This window comes from Arachis ipaensis, chromosome B09 (assembly GCF_000816755.2).
Source record: "Arachis ipaensis cultivar K30076 chromosome B09, Araip1.1, whole genome shotgun sequence".
Classification (NCBI taxonomy): domain Eukaryota; kingdom Viridiplantae; phylum Streptophyta; class Magnoliopsida; order Fabales; family Fabaceae; genus Arachis; species Arachis ipaensis.
The window spans coordinates 22553626-22574017 of NC_029793.2; the positions used below are offsets into that span (position 1 = coordinate 22553626).

The 20392-nt window shown below is 33.2% G+C and overlaps 1 protein-coding gene across 20 annotated transcripts; it reads right to left on the reverse strand.

Moving 5' to 3' along the window:
- LOC107619011 lies at positions 5294 to 9809 on the reverse strand. 20 transcript variants are annotated; one of them, XR_002353790.1, is made up of 12 exons: positions 9592 to 9717; positions 9231 to 9482; positions 9003 to 9117; positions 8469 to 8777; positions 8292 to 8363; positions 8126 to 8197; positions 7928 to 7979; positions 7592 to 7669; positions 6838 to 7001; positions 6339 to 6446; positions 5898 to 5976; positions 5294 to 5601 (listed from the first exon to the last, which is right to left on the reverse strand). XR_002353790.1 is itself a non-coding variant. In XM_021111036.1 (8 exons), exons 5-8 carry the CDS (start codon positions 7653 to 7655, stop codon positions 5365 to 5367), a joined length of 573 nt encoding a protein of 190 aa, XP_020966695.1. In that variant the 5' UTR covers positions 7656 to 7979; positions 8126 to 8197; positions 9003 to 9117; positions 9231 to 9482; positions 9592 to 9717; the 3' UTR covers positions 5294 to 5364. The 20 variants fall into 20 exon arrangements, 1 of the variants encoding a protein (XP_020966695.1); XR_001615467.2 differs by having other exon boundaries at positions 7592 to 7660; positions 7908 to 7979; XR_002353789.1 differs by having other exon boundaries at positions 6838 to 7005; positions 7592 to 7660; positions 7908 to 7979.

Genomic DNA, 20392 nt, shown 5'->3' on the forward strand with positions numbered 1-20392 from the left:
ATAATTTTAAACTTTTAGATTATAAAATTGTTAATATTATTTCATAAAATTATTTTTTCTAAAAATTTAACCTAAAACGCGTAACGCGTAAATAATTATATCCGCAAAAATTTAAACATCATTAGAGTACTTTATTTGCTATTACAGGAAATAATTCCTTGGATACTAATTATTATAGGAATGTAGTTCTTTACTATAAAATGATGAAACAGACACCTACATTCATAATTTTAAACTTTTAGATTATAAAATTGTTAATATTATTTCATAAAATTATTTTTTCTAAAAATTTAACCTAATAAAAAAAACGCGTAAATAATTATATCCGCAAAAATTTAAACATCATTAGAGTACTTTATTTGCTATTACAGGAAATAATTCCTTGGATACTAATTATTATAGGAATGTAGTTCTTTACTATAAAATGATGAAACAGACTATCCACACCTACATTGAGACAAGTTAGGCACGTTTTTTAATCGGAAATGTTTGGTAACCAAAGAAAACCAGCCAAAAACAGTTATAATTTGCTTTATTTAATATTTATTAATTGTTACGATAATTAATTAATGTTAAATAAGACAAATTCTGGCTGTTTTTTTTTTGTCTACGTAACATTATCCTTTTTTTATATAGATTTTTAGAATGTATTGTTCATATAATTATGAAAAATTTCTGTGTTTTTAATTAATATAGAATTTTTTTTTAATTCTAAAACACAAATTAGAGGTACCGAATTGAAGAAGAGAGGAAAACTGATTATCTAATTTGAGGAGAGCTGATTTTAAATGTTGGAATCTACAAATCAAAAGATCAATTTTGTATTTTAAAAATTTAAAAAAATTAAAGTTCATAAATTAGAGGGTTAGACAGAAGGTCGATTTTGTGTTTTAAAAAATAGAAAAATTAAATTTCACAAATCAAAAGTTAAATTTGTGATCTCTATATAAAAAATACATCAAATTTTACACATTATTAAAAAAATACTATTAGAAACTCAATACCAAAATTAAAAAGCAAACAAGTTAATGAGAGAAGCAAATAATCTAAAAGATTCTTGACGTAGACTATGGTCTATGGGCCATAACACTATTTGAAGAAAGTGATGGAATGTGTTTAATTATAGTTTTTTATTTTTGTTCATGACTTTGAAAATATTTAAGTATAATAAGCAACAATTAAGTGCTAATAAAAAATATATAAAAATGTTTAAATACAAAAATAAAAGGTAAAAAAGATAATTAAATTATTTGTCTTGCATTACAAAATTTCACTAAATATCAAAAATAAATATTTACAAATTCAATAGGTCAAATTATAATTTGACCTTTTTTTAAATGACCGTAAAAATGAAAGAAAAATTTCCGCGGAAACATGCATTGATGGCGAACCTCATATCAAAATGTACAAGTGATGTTACAAGTTGTGGTTAGGCGGTGGAACCTTGAGCGACGAAGAAAGGAGCATAGCAGTGATTATGAATTAACATTTTTCTGGGTAAATTAAATATGTTTTTTAATTAAGTAATTAGTTTGGAAAATAGATAGATGAGATATAGATAGGCATTTGTTTATGCGTCAACTGCCAACTAAAGCATCACATTCTTTCCTCTCACTCATATTTTCTCCTTCTGGCTTTCAACAAATTACAAATTTAGTGGGCCTAGTTCTTGGTGAGAAGCATCAATATGCATAACAAATGCAAATTAAAGACTTAAAGTTAGGAATTTGGAAGCAGATGTCTAGTTGGAACCACAAAAAATATATAGTCTACCTCTTTTCTCTTTTCTTTCTTTTTTTTTTTTTCATGTGAAAGATTATCTATGTAGACTTAGATTTTTGTAGTACACACCAATAAATACAATAGGTGTGTCATTCTCGGTCATATACAACAATAAAGTGAATGAAGAAGACAATAATAATTACGTGAATTTTGTCTCCTATTTCAATAGGAATATAGTTGCATATGTCTTTTTCATTTCAACTGTGTTAGCGTATTCTTTGGAATGACAATGGGATAGGGAAGAAAAAAAAGTGAGGAGTGGTTTTCTCTACTCTATTTCTCATAATATTTAGGGTAAATTTTACCAGGAGTTTTTATTAACATAAATATATTTACCATTTGAAATTGGAATTATATGGTTGCTTTTATGATACTTATAATTACGGAGTTTGTGATCGCCGTAAAATTTTAACAACAAATGTAGTTAAAATTATAATTAGGAAATAATATGAAATCACATACAAGGCTTGAAGAGTTAAAAAAATAATTATCTCAAATAATTGATATTAATTTAACTAATGTTAGTTCTAATGACACAATTTTTAAAACTAACATAAAATTTTAATTCTACTATAATTTTAATTTAAGGAATTCAAAAATATCAAAAAAAAAAAAAACTAAATGTTCAGAAGCTACGTGGATGGGTCAACAGAACAACTAATCTTGACAATGGGACTTACTTACAAAGGGACGACGCTCAAGTGAGGTAAAAGAATCATGTGAATAAATGTCCCATCATACCTTCTAGTTAACAATTGTGATATATATATATATGTTTGGTGCTTTTAGGATGAATAAAAATATAAATATTAAAAGTCCAATAAAGTCCCCGTTAAATGTTGTTTAGTAACCATTGCTATATAGGTGTTGGTGGGTGAGTGTAGCATCACCGCCCAAGACGACGTTGCCTACGCATACAGGGAGAGCCGGTTGGTGGTTGTAGCTATGATTCTCAGACATACTATGGGCACGACGCACAGCAGATGACGTCTAAGTCACTCGGAGCAGCAAGTCAAGTCGTTCAACATTAAGAATTTAAGATGACGTGGTTGAAGATTTACCTAAGAAACATGCCTGCTAATGCTCCACTTGATGTGCTCCGACAATATTCTCATGTTAATTGATAACATATGAATCTAGAGAGGTGCAAGGGCTACTGGCTCGTGGGGATCAACTTTACTTGCTTCGGCCTACCACACACTATGCATGGTTATCAATTCCAAGATAGGTGACTTAGCTAGAAACATCCCACTACTACTTTCTTGGATTTGCCACAGATTTTCAAAGTGGAGACGTTTCCATTGACCATGAGGTATGTACTCAGAGGATGTTGCATTCGAGGCAGCAGTTGGACATGATCCCGTATGAGAGGGTAGTTAACTTTAGATTTATTATACTATTGTAATCATTGCTAGCAACGTGTACAGACTCTATTGTCAGCTCTACACTCCCTTATGTATTGGCAATAATGTCGAATAGTAGTCTGAAACTTGGGGCGCAACTACGCAAGTGGGAGCGGTGGTGGCGATATTTACCATGACGAAGGAATCCCAAACATTTGCATCGCCGGGACGAACTCCGTCTCGTGGTCAATCAAAAACAGTTTGGACCCACTCCTTGCCTGGTTTAGAATCTTCAAAAAACCCAACACCATTGAGTTTGACCACTGGGAGAAAAGAATGAACTCTCATGGCACTAGTTTGAGTAAATCCCATAATAGTTCCTGATATTCGGGTCGTTATCTAATGTGGTCCTTGAGATTCCAATTGTACCATTGTAATTCTCCAGATGCGGCTCCGGGTACCATAATAGTTCTTGGACAGTTTTTCGGTAATGAGTCATGACCGACAATCTGATGTGTCACAAAGTTGTCACGTTGGAGAGCCAAAACGTTGGCGTTTTGGGTTAGCGCCCCAATTTGGTAAAAACGTTATCGTTTGACCCAAAATAAAAATATTAAACGGGCTTGATAATAAAAAATACACCCTCCCTTCACTTGTCTTCTCCACTTCCACTCTCTGTCTTTTTTTTTTCTTCTTCTTGTTCCTCCTCTCTTCATGAATGCCACTACCTTAGGGTTCCATTGGTGAGGTTGAAATTCTTACACTCAGAAGACATCAAAATTAAGTTTCACTTCATCGTTCGTTTCCTCCTGCATCAGAAACAAGAGGTTTTGCCATTTGTAAAGGTAATTTTTTTTATTCTTTTTTTTTGCAATGTATGATGGTTTTCATATATGCTTGTGTTGTGAGTGTGGTTGGAATTATGTTTTTTTTTGTTACTATAGTTCTAGGGTTTAATTAGGTTGGAATTTCATGAGATGCTCTATTTGATTATGGTCATGCTCTGTTTGAAAATAATGCTCTATTGTTACTTCCTTAGAGTTCCATTAGTGAGGTTGAAATTCTTGCACTCAGAAGACATCAAAATCAAGTTTCACTTCATCGTTCGTTTCCTCCTGCGTCAGAAACAAGAGGTTCTGCCATTTGTAAAGGTAAATTTTTTTTTAATTCATTTTTTGCAATGCATGATGGTTTTTGTATATGCTTGTGTTGTGAGTGTGGTTCGAATTATGTTTTTTTTTTTCTATTACTATGGTTCTATGGTTTGATTAGGTTGGGGTTTCATGAGATGCTCTGTTTGATTATGGTCATGCTCTGATTGAAAATAATGCTCTGTTTCATGGTCATGAGTATTCTGTTTGATAAAACTCTTATCTATTGATGTTTGTTATATGAGTGAATACTGCAATGACTTGTAATGTAGACAATACTCTAAATACTTCTACTGCAGTTGTCCTGTATAATAAATAATTTGTCTAATTCAGTTCTTATGTATAATGATGAGAATATTTAAAAGATTTATTTTACTTAAGCAATTTTAATTTTATTAGAAGATTGGAAATAAACAGCAACATGTTATCACAAAAGTATACTCTTTATTAAGTATGTAGAAGATGTGATGTTATGGAACTTGAAACATATATGTTCAATTAAAAATTCTGTGTCTAGGAGTCAATATTGTATTTGTCTTGTACTAAATAAAGTGACTATATCCTGCAAATAATTATGTCACTACAAAAAAAAGGGGTTAAAATGGCGGTTTTTTAAGGTAATTACGGCGGTTACAACCGCCATTATTGCCGAAAATGGCGCCTCCAAGAAACGCCGAAATTCTGGGTGCCATTCTGGTTATTACGGCGGTTTTTTGGCGGTTAAAATGGCGGTTTTTAACCGCCATTTTAACCAAATAAAACGGCGATTTTGTTGTTTAAAATGGCGGTTTGTAACCGCCGTTTTTACCTGGGTTTAATGGCATCCTTCTTGTTAAAAATGGCGTTTATAACCGCCGTTTTTACCAGGGTTTAATGGCATCCTTTTCGTTTAAAATGGCATTTTTTAACTGCCATTTTTACCGGATAAAAATGATATTTTTTTATCTTTTAAAAATACAGTTTTTACTATTATTTTTATCTTGCTAAATAAATAATTTTTTTATTAAAATTTTACAATAACAAAATCATAATCCATAGACAAAATATTATATAACTCAGTATTAAACATAATATATGATATTTTAGTATTACAAATAAAAAATAATAACTCCTATACAAAGTATCAAACTAAGAAATATTGTTAGTTCTATTACATTGGGAGTTTTCCTATCAAGATCACGGGCCAGGACTGAATCCATATCCTTCATTCTCTGTGCTTCATCAATTATGATATATTTCCAATCGACTTTTGAAAGCTTTGATCGATCATACATGATAAACTCATAAGTAGTCACAAGGACATTAAACTTCATAGCACAAACCTCCTGCAAAAATGTAACAGAAAAGGAAATTGGCATGAGCAAGGTTGTAATACATGAAAAGAAGCCAATAATGGTGACAATCAAGCACCCAGAGCATTGTTACACATAACAAGGCCAATTTAATAAAATTCTAAAAGAAAAACATTATAAATAAGATCAGGGCACTTGAAAATTGAATAAAATAAGCAAAAATATCTTGAGCAACATTTGCTAAAGTTACAATCTCCCAAGCATTTTTACAACAAAACAAATCATCATAAACATGCATATTAAATAGAGATTAACTAACACAAACTCACTTGTTGACAGATGAACTGTCCCTAGGAGCATTCATCTCTAGAAAACGAGTTCTAATCAATACTTCCTTCCCTGCACAAGCTGCAACAGCTCTTACTTCTTCCTCAGTTATTCTTACAAATACAACAAAATTAAATTTGTCCGCTATCAATCATTTATTCTTATTAACTCTTATAACTAAACTAGTAATAACTACTTGTGTCTCCTGAGTTATTCTTATTGGAAAGGGATTAAAAAAATAAAATTATTTTATTCACAATTCAACACTTAAACCGTTTCTCTCTCACTCTAACATCTTATTATAATAAGTAAAAACCAAAGACTACCTACTGTGCACTTGCTTGAAAACTTGTCCAGGTTACAAATGCAAAAATGTTTCAGACATAATAATTCATTTGAAAAAAATACATAAATAATTAAATATAAAAATAAATAAAACTTACAATTTTATTCTTTAATATTTTTTGACAGTGCAGAAAGTAGTAGTAGTAGAACTGGCCGCAAGGTACTAAAGTCCACCATGAATGAGTGATAAATCCAATCCCATGATCCTACCACATAAAAGTACAAGTTCAGAAAAGGAAAATTTTATAATCTGACCACATAAAAGTATAAGTGCAGAAAAGAAAAATCAAAAGGAAGAAGAGATGTTTTCTGCTGCAGCAGAGTGAGTACACTTCATCTAAAATCAAAGCTATCCTTGAGATTCTGCATTCAAATTGTAAACTGAATAGTCCTAGCTTTGGTTTACTAAATTCTGCATTCAATTTATTAAACAAAAGGAACTATTACTAAATTGTAAACTGAATAGTCCTAGCTTTGGTTTACTAAATTCTGTATACACATTCTGTTTTTCTTGTGTTCATCCATGTCACCTGCCATATCATTAATTATATATTAATTAAGAGATTTAAGTAATTAATATATATGATTATTATGTACCTGAGAACGTGTGGCTTTTGTTATGAGGCAGAGAGTGAAGGAGGAGAGTCCCAATAGGATTGTGACAAGTACGAGGAATACACCAGTTTTGCTGCTCATCAAACATGTCTTCCCTGTGTTTGGTTCGAGATCAGCATGTGTAACTGCCATTCTTGAATTGAATTCTGTCTTAAAAGAGATGGATTTGTGTGAAGGAAGAAGAATAGCTTGGAGCAAAGGTTACTTGAAGCTTGATAAATCCCCAAGATTCCCAATATAATGTCATATGTGTGTGGATTTTAATATGAATTAGCATTCACACTCATCACACATGCCAATTTAATATGAAGAATTGACAACTCAAGTCAATGGCAGAAAATAGAAAGCTAAGTTAATAAAGGGTCTTGGAAATAATCCGATAACCCTTCATACTTCCCACAAAATACCAATTACAGAAGTATATAATTACAAATATAAATAGTTAAATACCTTCATTTTACTTGGAAGATTTTGCTCTGATGAAATTCTTGAAAAAATTATACAAAGTAGTATATAATTACAAAAAGACTATATAGATCCAAAAAAGCATTCACATATATGCTCAATCATCATCTATAAACTATATGCTATTTGATAGTTAAGAGGTCTCATAAACCCCCAATATAACTTGCAGATCTTCAACAGTAGCAGTATGCCCAACAAATGGAGTATTGTCAATATTCCATGTTTATAAAATGTAGCTAAATATAGAGAAAAAGAAATAACCAAATATTACCAGATACAAGCCTTCCGACTCCGGGAACAAGAAGACTCCAGTCTATAGCATAGCCTTCATACATATTATCTGTTTTTGCTTTTAATTAAAAAAGGCAAAATTAATTAAAAAATATGCTTTTAATTTATCTGTTTTTGCTTTTGTGAAGATCACTTGTCCCCAAACCTCATGTCATTCTTCTAAACGTTATTATATTTTTTTTTATCAAAGTTAAACAGCAAAAATTTGTCAAAAAAATACATTCAGTGCATGAAACTTCCAAGTTAGAAGCATATTGCCAACAAAAAAAATTTGAAAAGAATAAAGCATCACTTACAATGAGTTTAAAGTAGTTACATTTCCAAAATATTCTGGAATCGATCCTATAAGATTGCAACTTCTCAATACTCTGGAAACAATTCAACAATTGAGGATCAAAATGGCATTGCTATTAGCTTTCTCCCATTGCTAAGAGAATTTCTTAGTTAGGCATTATTAACTCATAAAATAAAAAATAAAAAGAAAAACTAAAAAAGATGTAAGCATTAAACTCACAGTGTTTGCAAGTTTGTCAAGTTACTAAGTGGTGGAAAATAAGAATCTGGTCCTTTCAAGTCGCTGATTCTCCTGCAAAGCATGTTTTAAGCATGTTGAAACACAACACCTAAGTACTTTTGAATTTTCAAGCATTGGTGGCTACAATTCAAAATAACATGCTTACAAGTCAGTAAGGTTTTTCAGAAATGAAATTTCAGAAGCAATTGGTCCACTCATACCACTCCCATGGATCACCCTGGCATAATTATAAGAACCATTCCTTTGGTAAACTAATTGATATTGTGTAATTAGAAAAAAAAAGTAAGGTTCAAATTTCACAAGAGAAATCAAAGATTCACACAGCAGAGACTTGTCCAGCTCTGAATAAGGGATGGTGAACCTGGTTCATTAGGATTTTCTCTCTTTCGCTACAATTAAATGGAATAGTGTTCTTAGTTCTTAATCAGTAACATAGGTTTTCTTAGCTGGACTATGTGGAAGACTAGAAACCAGTTCATATTTCAAAATATAGAAATTAATCCAGCAACAACAATTATCTGAGCAATTAAGCATTGTGAATCAGAAACTTTGCCTTTTGCTCGTTTATGCCTTGAATCAGGTGCACAGCCTTATGTGATAACATGCCAAATTTGCTTGAACAGTTTCAATACTAAAAATTGATTAAAAATATTAAAATAGACTCAGACTTTGTATTTGGTCCTAGCTCGGTATAATAACAACTATAATAATTCATATGTCAAACAATGTGGTTTACTAATTGTATGCGAAAGTAATTACAATTAAAGAATAAAACCGCTAGTTTATGCATACAGGTTTTCTAAATTTCATGAAACAAAAGCAGAAAAAATAAATCAATTACTCTATTGTAAGAAACCTGGAAATGATTCGCAAGCAGATCAATGGTGTCTTGCTTAAGAAACTTCTTTGCTGAATTTCTCTTTCTCCTTATCACATTGATCTGATTCCTTGATTGTTTAATCAACGATTTACTGAAAAACAAAAGGAGATAAACTGCAAAATTAAAAATCGAAATTTGCATAAATACAATCAATGAAAGGTATTAAGAAGGAAGAAAAGAAGCAGAGAAATCAAAGTGTAGAACCATTTCTCGATGAATTCCCAATCAAAGAGGCCGTCAAAAATGTTGGAAGAACTAATTTGGTGGCGTGAGGGGATGAGAAACAACGACGAGATGAACGATAGCTGCGGAAGATGAAGGGTGACAAGAGATTAGGGTTCATCATTCACATCACTCACACTTTCTCATACGCAGCAACACTAATCACTCTTTCATCTGGAGCATTCGATCTAAAACCTCTGCGTCGGGCTTCCATGCCGCAACAGATCTAAAAATCTTGGAGAAGAAGACGCATTACTCAGAGAGAGAGAGAGAGGGAGAGAGAGAAGAGGTAATTAACGCATTCCAGAGAAAAAGAAGAGAAATGAGAATTTTGTATACAAACCTAGAAGTGAGAACGCAGATCGCATCTATGGAAGTTATGAACTCTGAAGAGGCATCGCCGGAGGAGAAAACTCACTCTCGCGCACTCTACTTTGCTAAGCTAGGTTTGCACAAATGAGGTAATTCTTTAATTAATAAAAGAATATTTAGGCGGTTTCAAACCGCCGAAATCACAAAAACTATCATATTCAAAAAGGAAGTTACGACAATAACATGTACCGCCGAAAATAAAGAGAATTATGGCAGTTAAAAAGAACCGCCCTAATAAAAATGCCGTTTTAAACCAGTTTTTTTGTAGTGTGTAAATAAGACAATAAAACCTGTTTGTGTACATGTATTATTCTTTTTATTTTTTTTATTGAATAGTTACTGTAAACAGGACAGAAAAATCTATTTGTGTTTATAGTGATTGTCAAGTAATGGGTTTTGAATTTTTTTTTTCAGATGGAAGAGATGTTGGATATTATGTTTCATCACGGGGGTGATTTCAAAGAAGATCAAGAAGGAACAATGGTATATTATCCGGATAATAAGGCTTTTTTAGGTGATCTAGATGTGGATACGTTAGATGTCTTCTATCTGAGAAACTACCATAAAAAGCTTGGTTATGATGAGATAAAGCAATACTGGTGGCAAGTTTCTGGGAAAGGTTTGGAGAATGGACTAAGAAGCTTGAATAATGACAAGGAGATTAGAGAGATGGTGAAGTGTGCTAAGATCAATAACGGAGTTATTGATGTATATTTCGAGCATGGAGCATCACTGCCAAAGATTTTGGAGGAAAATACACAACAGAAAAAGAATTTTCCAAGATTAACACAACCATTACCCCCAAACACCAAAGTTGCCTCAAACACCAAAGGTACACAACCATCATCAACAGTTTCAAAAAATCAAAATCAGACCAAAAAACTCCTTAACAAAGTCAGTGGAGTCAAGCCAAACAAACCCACTGGTAGCATCCAGCCCACAAAGCCCATCAAGACCACCCAAAACACCAAAACAGATAAAACCAACAAGTCCAAGCAGCCCAACAAAAATAGTATATATAGGAGACCTTGTACAAGGTCTGCTACCAGAAGATTCCAAAGAAAAGTTTTTAATAATTAGATTCCTTTCGAGGTGTCTTCTGACTCTTATGAGAACGCAGAAGATAGCCTTTTTAAGCCAAATCTTGATGAAGACAACTCTTCTAATTCAGATACTGGGGTGAAGAATGTCAACAGTGAGAGTAGGAGTAGGGTGAACAAGAACCAGAATGAGAAGATATTGAGAAATGTTGGTCCTCTAGCTAAAGGAAAGGAAAAGATTCTGGTTGAGGATGATGCATTTGTGCAAGAGGTTAGTGATGAAGAAGTGGATCTTGGTTTTATTGGTAGTTTTGCTGAAGGTGTAGAATATGGTTTAGATCCTGGAGCTGACTCGGATGGTGCCAATTCATGGCACTCAGAGGAGATGAAGACTCCTCCAAAATTGGAAGATGAACTAGAAGAAGACAACGATTCTGATGACGCATGTCTAGTGTTTAGGGAGGGTGCAAGATTTGGTGAATTGCATCTTGAGGTGGGTATGAAATTTGGCACAAAGTGGGACTTTAGAGAAGCTGTTAGGGAGTATACAATTCAAGAGGGTAGGCGCATACGCCTGGCGAAGAACGATAATATAAGGTGCAAGGCAGTTTGTAAGGTTAAGGAGTGCCCTTGAGTGGTTTATGCATCAAGGGACCATGAGGACACTTGTTGGTAGATCAAAACCTTTAATGACGACCACACATGTCCTAGGAAAGACAGAAATAGGGCTGCTAATAGGAATTGGGTCTGCAGCAAGCTTGTGAAGAAGGTCAGAAAATATCCCAACTTCAGACACTGCGAAGCTACAACCTATTTCAGAACACGTTTTGATTTGACACCAAACAAAAATTCAATCTCAAGGGCTTTGATGGATGCTAGAAGTGTAGTGTATGGTGATGAAAAGGAACAATATAAGATGGTGAGGGACTATGGTTTGACTTTGCTGAAAACCAATCTCGGTTCAACAGTGCAAATATGTACCAAACCTCAACCAAATGGAGAAGTTATTTTTGAGAGAATGTATGTGTGCTTAAGTGGTTGTAAAAATTAGGTTCAAAGCTGGCTGTCGTCCTTTAATTGGATTAGATGGAGCATTCCTGAAGACTCAATTTGGTGGACAAATTCTGTCAGTAGTTGGACAGGATGTGAATCATCATATCTACGTCATTGCACGAGCAATTTTGGAGATAGAGAATAGGGAGAACTAGAAGTGGTTTCTTGAATTACTGCATCTAAACTTGGGACATTACAAAGAAAATGGCTAGTGCTTTATATCCGATATGCAAAAGTTAACCATGCATATTCGATAAATATTAATCCTATTATTAGTTAACTGTTATTGTTATGACAATTATGTTGTGAATGAATTAATACAATTTATTTGGCTGAAATGTTGATTTTATCCTTTGTTAGTATGTATGCTATATTAGTGCATAAAGGTTTCATTTAGTTTGGAAGTTATTTGATTGAATTGTTGAACTTATAACTTGATAGTATGTATGCTATATTAGTGCACATAGGTTTCATCAGTTTGCAAGTTATTTGACTGAAATGTTGATTGGCATGGTTAGTGCGCCTATTGTTGTTGTTAACATGTGATAGTTACTATCTGTGTTATTTTACCATTGTACATAGTTACTATGGGCTATCGACTTAAACGTCAGGGACTATTATGTGTACTCGTGTTAAATGTGAAGGACTATTATGGGGAGGATGAGTTTATGTTAGGGACTATTATGGTGATCGACCATGATTGGCAAGGACTAATACATTATGTGTTATTAAATGACCATGACTGGCAGGGACTAATATCAGCAATGCAAGAGGTGATGCCCAACGTGCACCATCGTTTTTGCGTCTGGCATTTGTGGAGAAATTTTAACAAAAGTTGGAAGGATTTACAACTAAGGTGACTTTTGTGGGAATGTGCATGAGCAACGACTCATCAAGAGTTCAGGGATGGAATGGACAAGATAAAAAGACTGAATGAAGATGCATGGGCATATTTAGATAAATGGCAAAGAGATGCATGGACTAGAAGCGCATTCAGCCATAAGCCGAAGTTGGATAGCATTTTAACAATGCATGCGAGGTGTTCAATGCAAAGATCAAGGATGCAAGAGCCAAGCCCATTATAACATTGTTGGAGGAGGTTCGAATGTTCGTAATGCCGACCATAGCCAAGAACAAGGTGAAACTAAACAATCACACTGGAGTGCTTACACCGGTTATAAAGAGTCGACTGGAGAAAGTTAGAAAAGAATCTAAGAATTGGAAGCCTATTTGGACAGGGGACAACAGATACGAAAAGTTTGAGGTGCATGGACACCCAACTAATCATGTGGTGGACTTAGGAAAAAGACTATGTACTTGCCAATTTTGGATGCTTACAGGTTATTTGCATTGCTATAATAATTGCTTTTGTGCTATAGTAATAATCTGATTAATGGTATATGACTAAAACCCATGGTTGTTGTGGCTGTTGTTTGTATACAGGTATTCCTTGTGTGCATGCATGTGCTGCACTGTCTCGGGTTAACAAGCCACCAAAAGACTTTTGTCATCGCTTGCTAACAATGGAGTCATACAGGAAAACATATAATCATCATATTAATCCAATTCCTGGACAACCATTATGGGAGCATGCAGAAGAATGTAACAGGCCACATGCACCAAAAATAAAGAGGAAACCTGGAAAACTACAGATGAAAAGACGGATGGATGCTGATGAGAAGGGTGGTAGAGGATGTAAAAAGTCTAAAGCTAATCCCAAACCTCAGAGTAACAATAGAGATAATGTTCATCTAAAGAGGCAGTTGAGCCCCTTTACTTGCAATTTCTGTGGTGATAAAAGATATACAAAGAGAGGTTGTAAGAAGAAGAGAGGTTGTGATGATGCTGCTGCTGCTGAGGCTGATAAGAAGAAGAAAAATGAAAGAGGTACGCCTGCATCTGAGCATCAACTTCAGCATCCTCAAGATGATGGTGACCAACGTGATGGAGAAGACAATCCTCTTATGTAATCTACTGAGATTGCACCAGCCACTTCTGATGCACAACCTATAGAGATAGATATATCTCAGCCAACTATTTCTGATGTAGAAGATTCTTAAAAGGTAACTACCTATTTACATTTCTTAATTTTTTTATGATTCAAGTGAATCATCATTTATGTGTGACGTAAATTTTTTCTATCTAGGATCATTGAATAAAAAGGCCTTCAAAATTATCACCAAGGAGAAGAACCTCTCCACTAGCAACTTCTATCCTAGTGAATTCCATGCAGGGTGCTAGTTTAGGAACTGCAACAAGACTTGTCAATTACATGAAGTTCATCCTAACTCCAGGATTTAAGGCTCCAAGAAAGAAGAATTGAAGAGTTTAGCTTAATATGTATAGGGCTTTCTATGTTGAATTTAATACTTTTTGCTAGACAAAGACTACACAAGAAAAAAACAATCCTTTATGTTTTGCTGTAAAGTCCTCCCTTTTGAGGCAACTTTGTTTAGCATGCTCATGTTAGTTGGCTGCTCTTTGTGTTATGTGACTAACTGTGTTAAGTTGAACCATTATCTTAATACACTTATCTTTTAAGTTTGATCCATTATCTTAATACAGTGCTGGCTGATTTTGAATCACTTATGCTGCCTTCTTTAGCATATTACTGTTTTAATTAATTGAGTTATCCAAGTTTACATTCCATAAAAAACACCATTCAACAGTTTCTAATACAATAATCATGTTATCATTTTTATACATATTGTTCATTCAATGAATACAGGGTATACACCACCAACTCTTTTAACTCAGGCTTTACAATATAGGATAACAATTAACACAATCAATATAGACACAACTAATACCAACAATTGGTTAACCAATTTTTGATTCCGGACATCTTCTAATCTCCCAAGTCTCCAATCAAAGTTCATCTTTACTTCATGATTATCTCCATAAGATTCTGGTTTCTCAACTGGTTCATCCTGCCCAGTATCTGCCCAAACAAAAAGCCCATACCATCTCTTTTCACTCTGTAATCAAGCAAACATATAACATGCTCAAGCTTCAGGGAAGAAGAACAAGAGAAGAACAGTCAGGTAGGTAGGAGCAATCATAACAACACAAGTAATATTGATAACTCACATTATAATTGGGACAACAAAAAAATGGTTTATTTGGGTTTGAATCTGTCCCATACCACCTGAGAACTGGCCGGCAGCCGCAACCACACCATTCTGGCACCCCAGATCTTCTGCTCCTGCTTTGCGTTCTCATCCGATGGCCACTGCACGGTGAACTAATAGAGCTTCCAGCTCTAGTACTTCCACTACCCATCATGGATATTCACTTCCAGCTCCAAGAACAATAGCAACAAGAATGAGAAAACAACGATGAAGAAGAAGAAGCAATTAACTTGCTGAACATTTGGAGATTTAGGGTTAAATATAGAGGGAGGGACCACATTGGGTATAAATTGAAACTATGCCAGCTCAACTAGCCGTTGACACCATCCAGCCTGGCAAAATGAGGCCACGTCAACGTCTTGATGATGACTCATCACCGGAAAACTGTCCAGGGACTATTATGGTGTCCGGAGCCGTATCTGGAGGATTACAATGGTGCAATTGGGATCTCAGGGACCATATTGAGTAACGACGCGAATCTCAAGGACCATTATGGGTATTTACTCCACTAGTTTGGGTTCTCCCCCTTATTAGGTCATGCCTCAGAACTGGTTGGAATTGAACATGAGGACAAAGAACTACCATCGATGTCTACCAACTCAATGCAAAATTCAATTACTTGTTTAGTTATAAGCTTTTTATGGAAATCAAACATAACACACACATAATCATCGACCTTTTGTAAAAATATCTAATATATCGAATATTTTATAGGGTGTCTAAAGAAATATATCGATACCTTACTTTTTTAATTTACTTAATTCCGAACATTCTTATGTTGACCAGAATAAATTTTTTTTAAGTTCGAACAACAAATGCAACTGCCAAGTAAACATAATAACAAAATCAATGTTTTCACCATCATCTTTACATGTAATATAGTTGCTTTTGCATAAATAATAACAACTATACATACTACAACAAAACAGTATTTTTGCGATAGCTTTTTTTAATGTTTGGCGAAGGTTTTAACCGTCACTAAAAGATTTCACGACGGTTAAAAAAGTGTCATGAATTTGAGCGTCGTCAGCTGACATAGCGACGGTTTTGGACCACCGTTGATAAGGAGTGTCGCTAAATTATTTGTGACGATTTTTAAAGTATAAAACCGCCACTAATTTGCAACACTTGTCAATGTGTTTTTATGCTGTATTTCGCGGCGTTTTTAAATTGTTGTTAAATTACTAAATTCTATGACGATTTTTTCTTATATTTTGTAACTTTTTAAACCGTCATGAAATTTTTAACAACGATTTAAAACCATCACTAAGTTACTAGTTCCTATCACAGCTTTTAAGTATATTTAGTGACTGTTTAAACCATCACAATATTTTTAGTGACGATTTTTCAATTTGAAACCATCACTAAATTACTAATTCTTGTGACAATTTTTTCATGTATTTAGTGACTATTTTAAACAGTTATAATTTCTCCAACATCAAAACTTTCTTATATTAATTATTACAAAAATTATTTCTATTATAAATAATATAAATAATAATTTATGTGTCTACCAACAAAATAATAAATGAAATTATATTTCAATAAATTTAAACTCAATTCCACAAGTTTTACAAAAATAGCAACAATGTATTTCAAAAGTTGAATTCTATAAATTTTACAGTCATAATCCATAAAAATAGCTCTACTTGATGTTTCTCCATTGTTTCTTATAACAAGTTTTCAGTAGCCATCTTGTCCTTCTTGATACTTTCTACTTTATTCTCTTCTGTCTAAATTAACAGCAATTAAAGAACTGGTAGACATTAGCATTGTCACAATTTTTGCTAAAAAAGGTTAAAGAACTGGTAGCACCCGATAAATAATAAATATCTTTTATAAAAGTTATGGCTGTTCAAAAACTACACGGAATAAGACAAGACTTCATTTAGATTAATTATATCATAGAGAAAATATTTGGCAAGGGGACAAACAACCAGAAGAACTAAGCTCAAATAGTAAAGTTCAAGGCATCAGTTCTATACTATAGATATAATACATAAAATTTAAATTTCTAGAATTGCTTACTTATTAAAGATATTTAGACTTATCCAGATTCATTACAAAGGTAATAAAAATTTCAAAAAAATATTTCATCGTTCAATTACCTGAAGTTTAGTAGCCAAACCTTTCTTCTCTTCTTCAAATTCTTTAATCTATTTTTTTTAAAATAAATAAATAAAATATTGATTAGTAGGCTGCATACCTGAGCCCTTAATTTCTTAATTGTCGATTCTTGAATAGCCTGTTTTTTGGAAAGCTCTTCACCTGAGATGAGATACATTTTAACATAAAAAGGGCCCTCTATGATATCCAATTGTAACTATAATAGCAATGTCCCTCAAATATATTATTCATTTGTCAACACAAGATAAGAAAAATTAATACATTGCATATGAAAATTTTAGTTGGATTTTTTTATTTATTTATTACGGTTGCACTAAGCCCAAAAGGAAAAGAAGACTAAACAGATAAAATTTTAATTGGATTTAATTTGATCATGATGAATGAAAGCATCAAGAACTTACAACGCCATCAAACAAGGCAGTGCCACTTATTTCAAAAATGAACTCAAAACAAGAAAGAATTCCAAATATTAAATTTAAGTTGAAAATATCTAACTGTTGTACCTTCTGAAAATAATCTAAGCTTAATTTTTTTCCCTTTTAGGACATAGCAAAACAAGAGAACAAATTATCGTTCAACCATTTTTCTCAGGAATTTTATTTCTTCTCCCCTCCCCCCTCTCTCCTCCTCCCCCTCCCCTTAAAAGAAGACAATAAATATTAACAAAAGAAAGAAAAAGAAGGATGAAGTAAAAAAAGTACTAGCAAATGGACGATGACAACACGACAAAAGATCTTGGTGGGAAGTTTGAACACTGGAATCCTCTAATTTAGTTCCTGATTTGTTGATTCTTCTAACTACAGCCGTAAAATACACATAGGAGTTTTAGAACTTGGACCACCCTGCAAAATTTTTTCATATTAAATATGCAAGTGAGTTTTTTCTTCTTCTAAAAGATAATCACATAGGAGGAGTACTTTAACAATAAAAAATCTGTTGTTAATACCTCTTTAGCTGAAATCTGCCTCATGAGATAACCATAATGAAGTGTATATATAAAAGTGATATTTAATTTAATTAATCTAAGTTCAAAGTATAAAAGTGATTTGATTTATACAAGTAAGTCAAATTATATGTTATATCTTTATATTTATTTTTTAGGAAACAATAAGGATCGAAAAATGAACAATCTATTCTGCATCTGATAACACTCTTTGACAGGGAGTGCTTAAATTTATCATTTAACTACTGAAATGGATAGAAATATTTAATAATTAACAATAGTAGCAGTACTAATAACTAATAATAACAATAGTAACAAGAAATAAATAAAGCATCAAGTGAAAATGTTACAAATAATTGCCATAGAAAATTTATACTCTCATTCATCACATTCAACTTACATCCAAGCTAAGAGTAATACATAACCTTACTACTGTTTTGAGCCCCTTCAGCTATATATATAGATTCAACATAATGCTATTCTTGCTTTTTCAATACTCAGAATAAATACATCAATGGGAGATTATAAAATTAAACAATCTAGAAGAAAAAAAAATTAATCTGAATAGAATTTGAAACTTTGTCGAAATTTTCAAGTGTCTTAGTGGATTCTCTTGATGAAGTAAACACATCCTCAATACCAGCGAACTACATCACCTTCTTTAGAACCCTCATACTCTATTGATATAAGACATTAGGCAAAAATAAAATACAAGGAGACATCTTCAATTATATATAAAAGTCATGAAACTTCAATGCTAACAAATCCGTATAAGGCATAACAAAGTCATAGTATCCCCTATTTTCAAATTTCAATCATGATTATATAAAAATTTGATCCTCCTGAAACCTAAATTTGCAAATTTCCTCCCTGAAAATTATATGCATTATAGATATAAAAATAAAAAAATTGAAAAAGAAAGAAGAAAGATATATCATCCACGGCCTGAATGATTGATTTGAAATCCATGAAAGTTTTGGTTGCTCTGTTGTGAGAGCTCTGAATTAGAATGATCGGGTCGCAATTTGACTGCAGAATGNGATCGGCGAACAGCGATCGGAGAATAGCGAACGCAAACTGCAGTGTGGTGAATAGAGTATAAGAAATAGGAAGTAAATGAGAAAGAGTGAGAGATATAGACTCAGTATAGTGACTAGTGACCGTTAAAAAATTTGATGCAAAAGTGTCACAGTATTACTAAATAGAGACACTTATTTTAAGTGTCGTAAAATAAGTGTAGCTATATATTCAATTTGTTGTAGTGACAATCACTAGCCATTTTGAACCGTTGAACTTGTTTTTGGGTTAAAAAAGAAGTACCATATCAATGGTTAACCAACATGGGTCATCCGGTATAAATCAATTTCGCAATCAAGGTTTCTAAAATTTTATAATTTTTATACCAACTTCGTAGACACCGTTAACAATATAGTCTAAGAAAATTCTCTTCTCCAATTTTGTAGGCTTTGCATGCGTGTTAAATTGCTCTATTTTACATGCAAAGAATGCGAAAATTACTTTTTTTTCCTTCAGCGTCCGACAGCTGCAACGGTGACGGCGAACAAGGAGTGGCTCCCGGATAGCTAGGAGGGGTTGTCAGGGAGATGCTGAGAGGGGTAGAGAGAGAATGGGAGGCGAAAGGGTTAGAGAGAGAGACAAATTCGAATGAGGGAGAAGAGAGTTCGTGTTTCAAATTTATGGCATGGTTACCGTCTGATTTACCGTTAGAAAAATTCAACGGTAAACCACTGCGGGTCACCAAAATGCAGCGTTTCCCTAAATGAGTTTACTGTTGGATTTTTTTGACGATAAATCCGATCCTAAAAGACGCGCCAATTTATTTTTGTTTCCATCCAATTATTATCAGCAAATTTACCACGTAAATCTGCCAGTAATTATTTAATCTTATGAATTTGACGCCTTTACCACCGGTAAATTCGTCGTTACTCTACGACGCTAAATCCGATAGTACTCAATATTTTTCTTGTAGTGGATTTACTTGAGATATTCTGTAGCTGACAAACCAACTTTTTTATTGTCTTTAATTTTGCTTTCAACTGTTTGATTTGGATCCTGGATTTTTGAAAAAAGATTTCTTGAATCTTTTGCCATGCTTGATGAGCATAAGCACAGTGTAACACTTTGTTTCTGATGGAAGTTTCCATGGAAGAGAGAAGCTATGTCATCAAGTAATGATCATTTGTCTTCCATTCTTTGAAAACTGCTGATTTTGTGTTTAATTCCCTCTCAATTTCTGTTGAGAATTTTTGTAAAACTTTGTTTGTTGAGATAGTCTTCAAGTGAATTCGCACCAATTGCATGAAGTGCTAGCTGCTGCCATGATTTGTAGGAGTTTCAATCAAGTTTATCAAGAACTAGAATGGAAAAAAACTGTTTGTTGATGCTGGAAGGATTGGTGGGGACATGAACAATTTCTACCATGGATCAATTCAGCATTTTGATACCATAATTTTACTC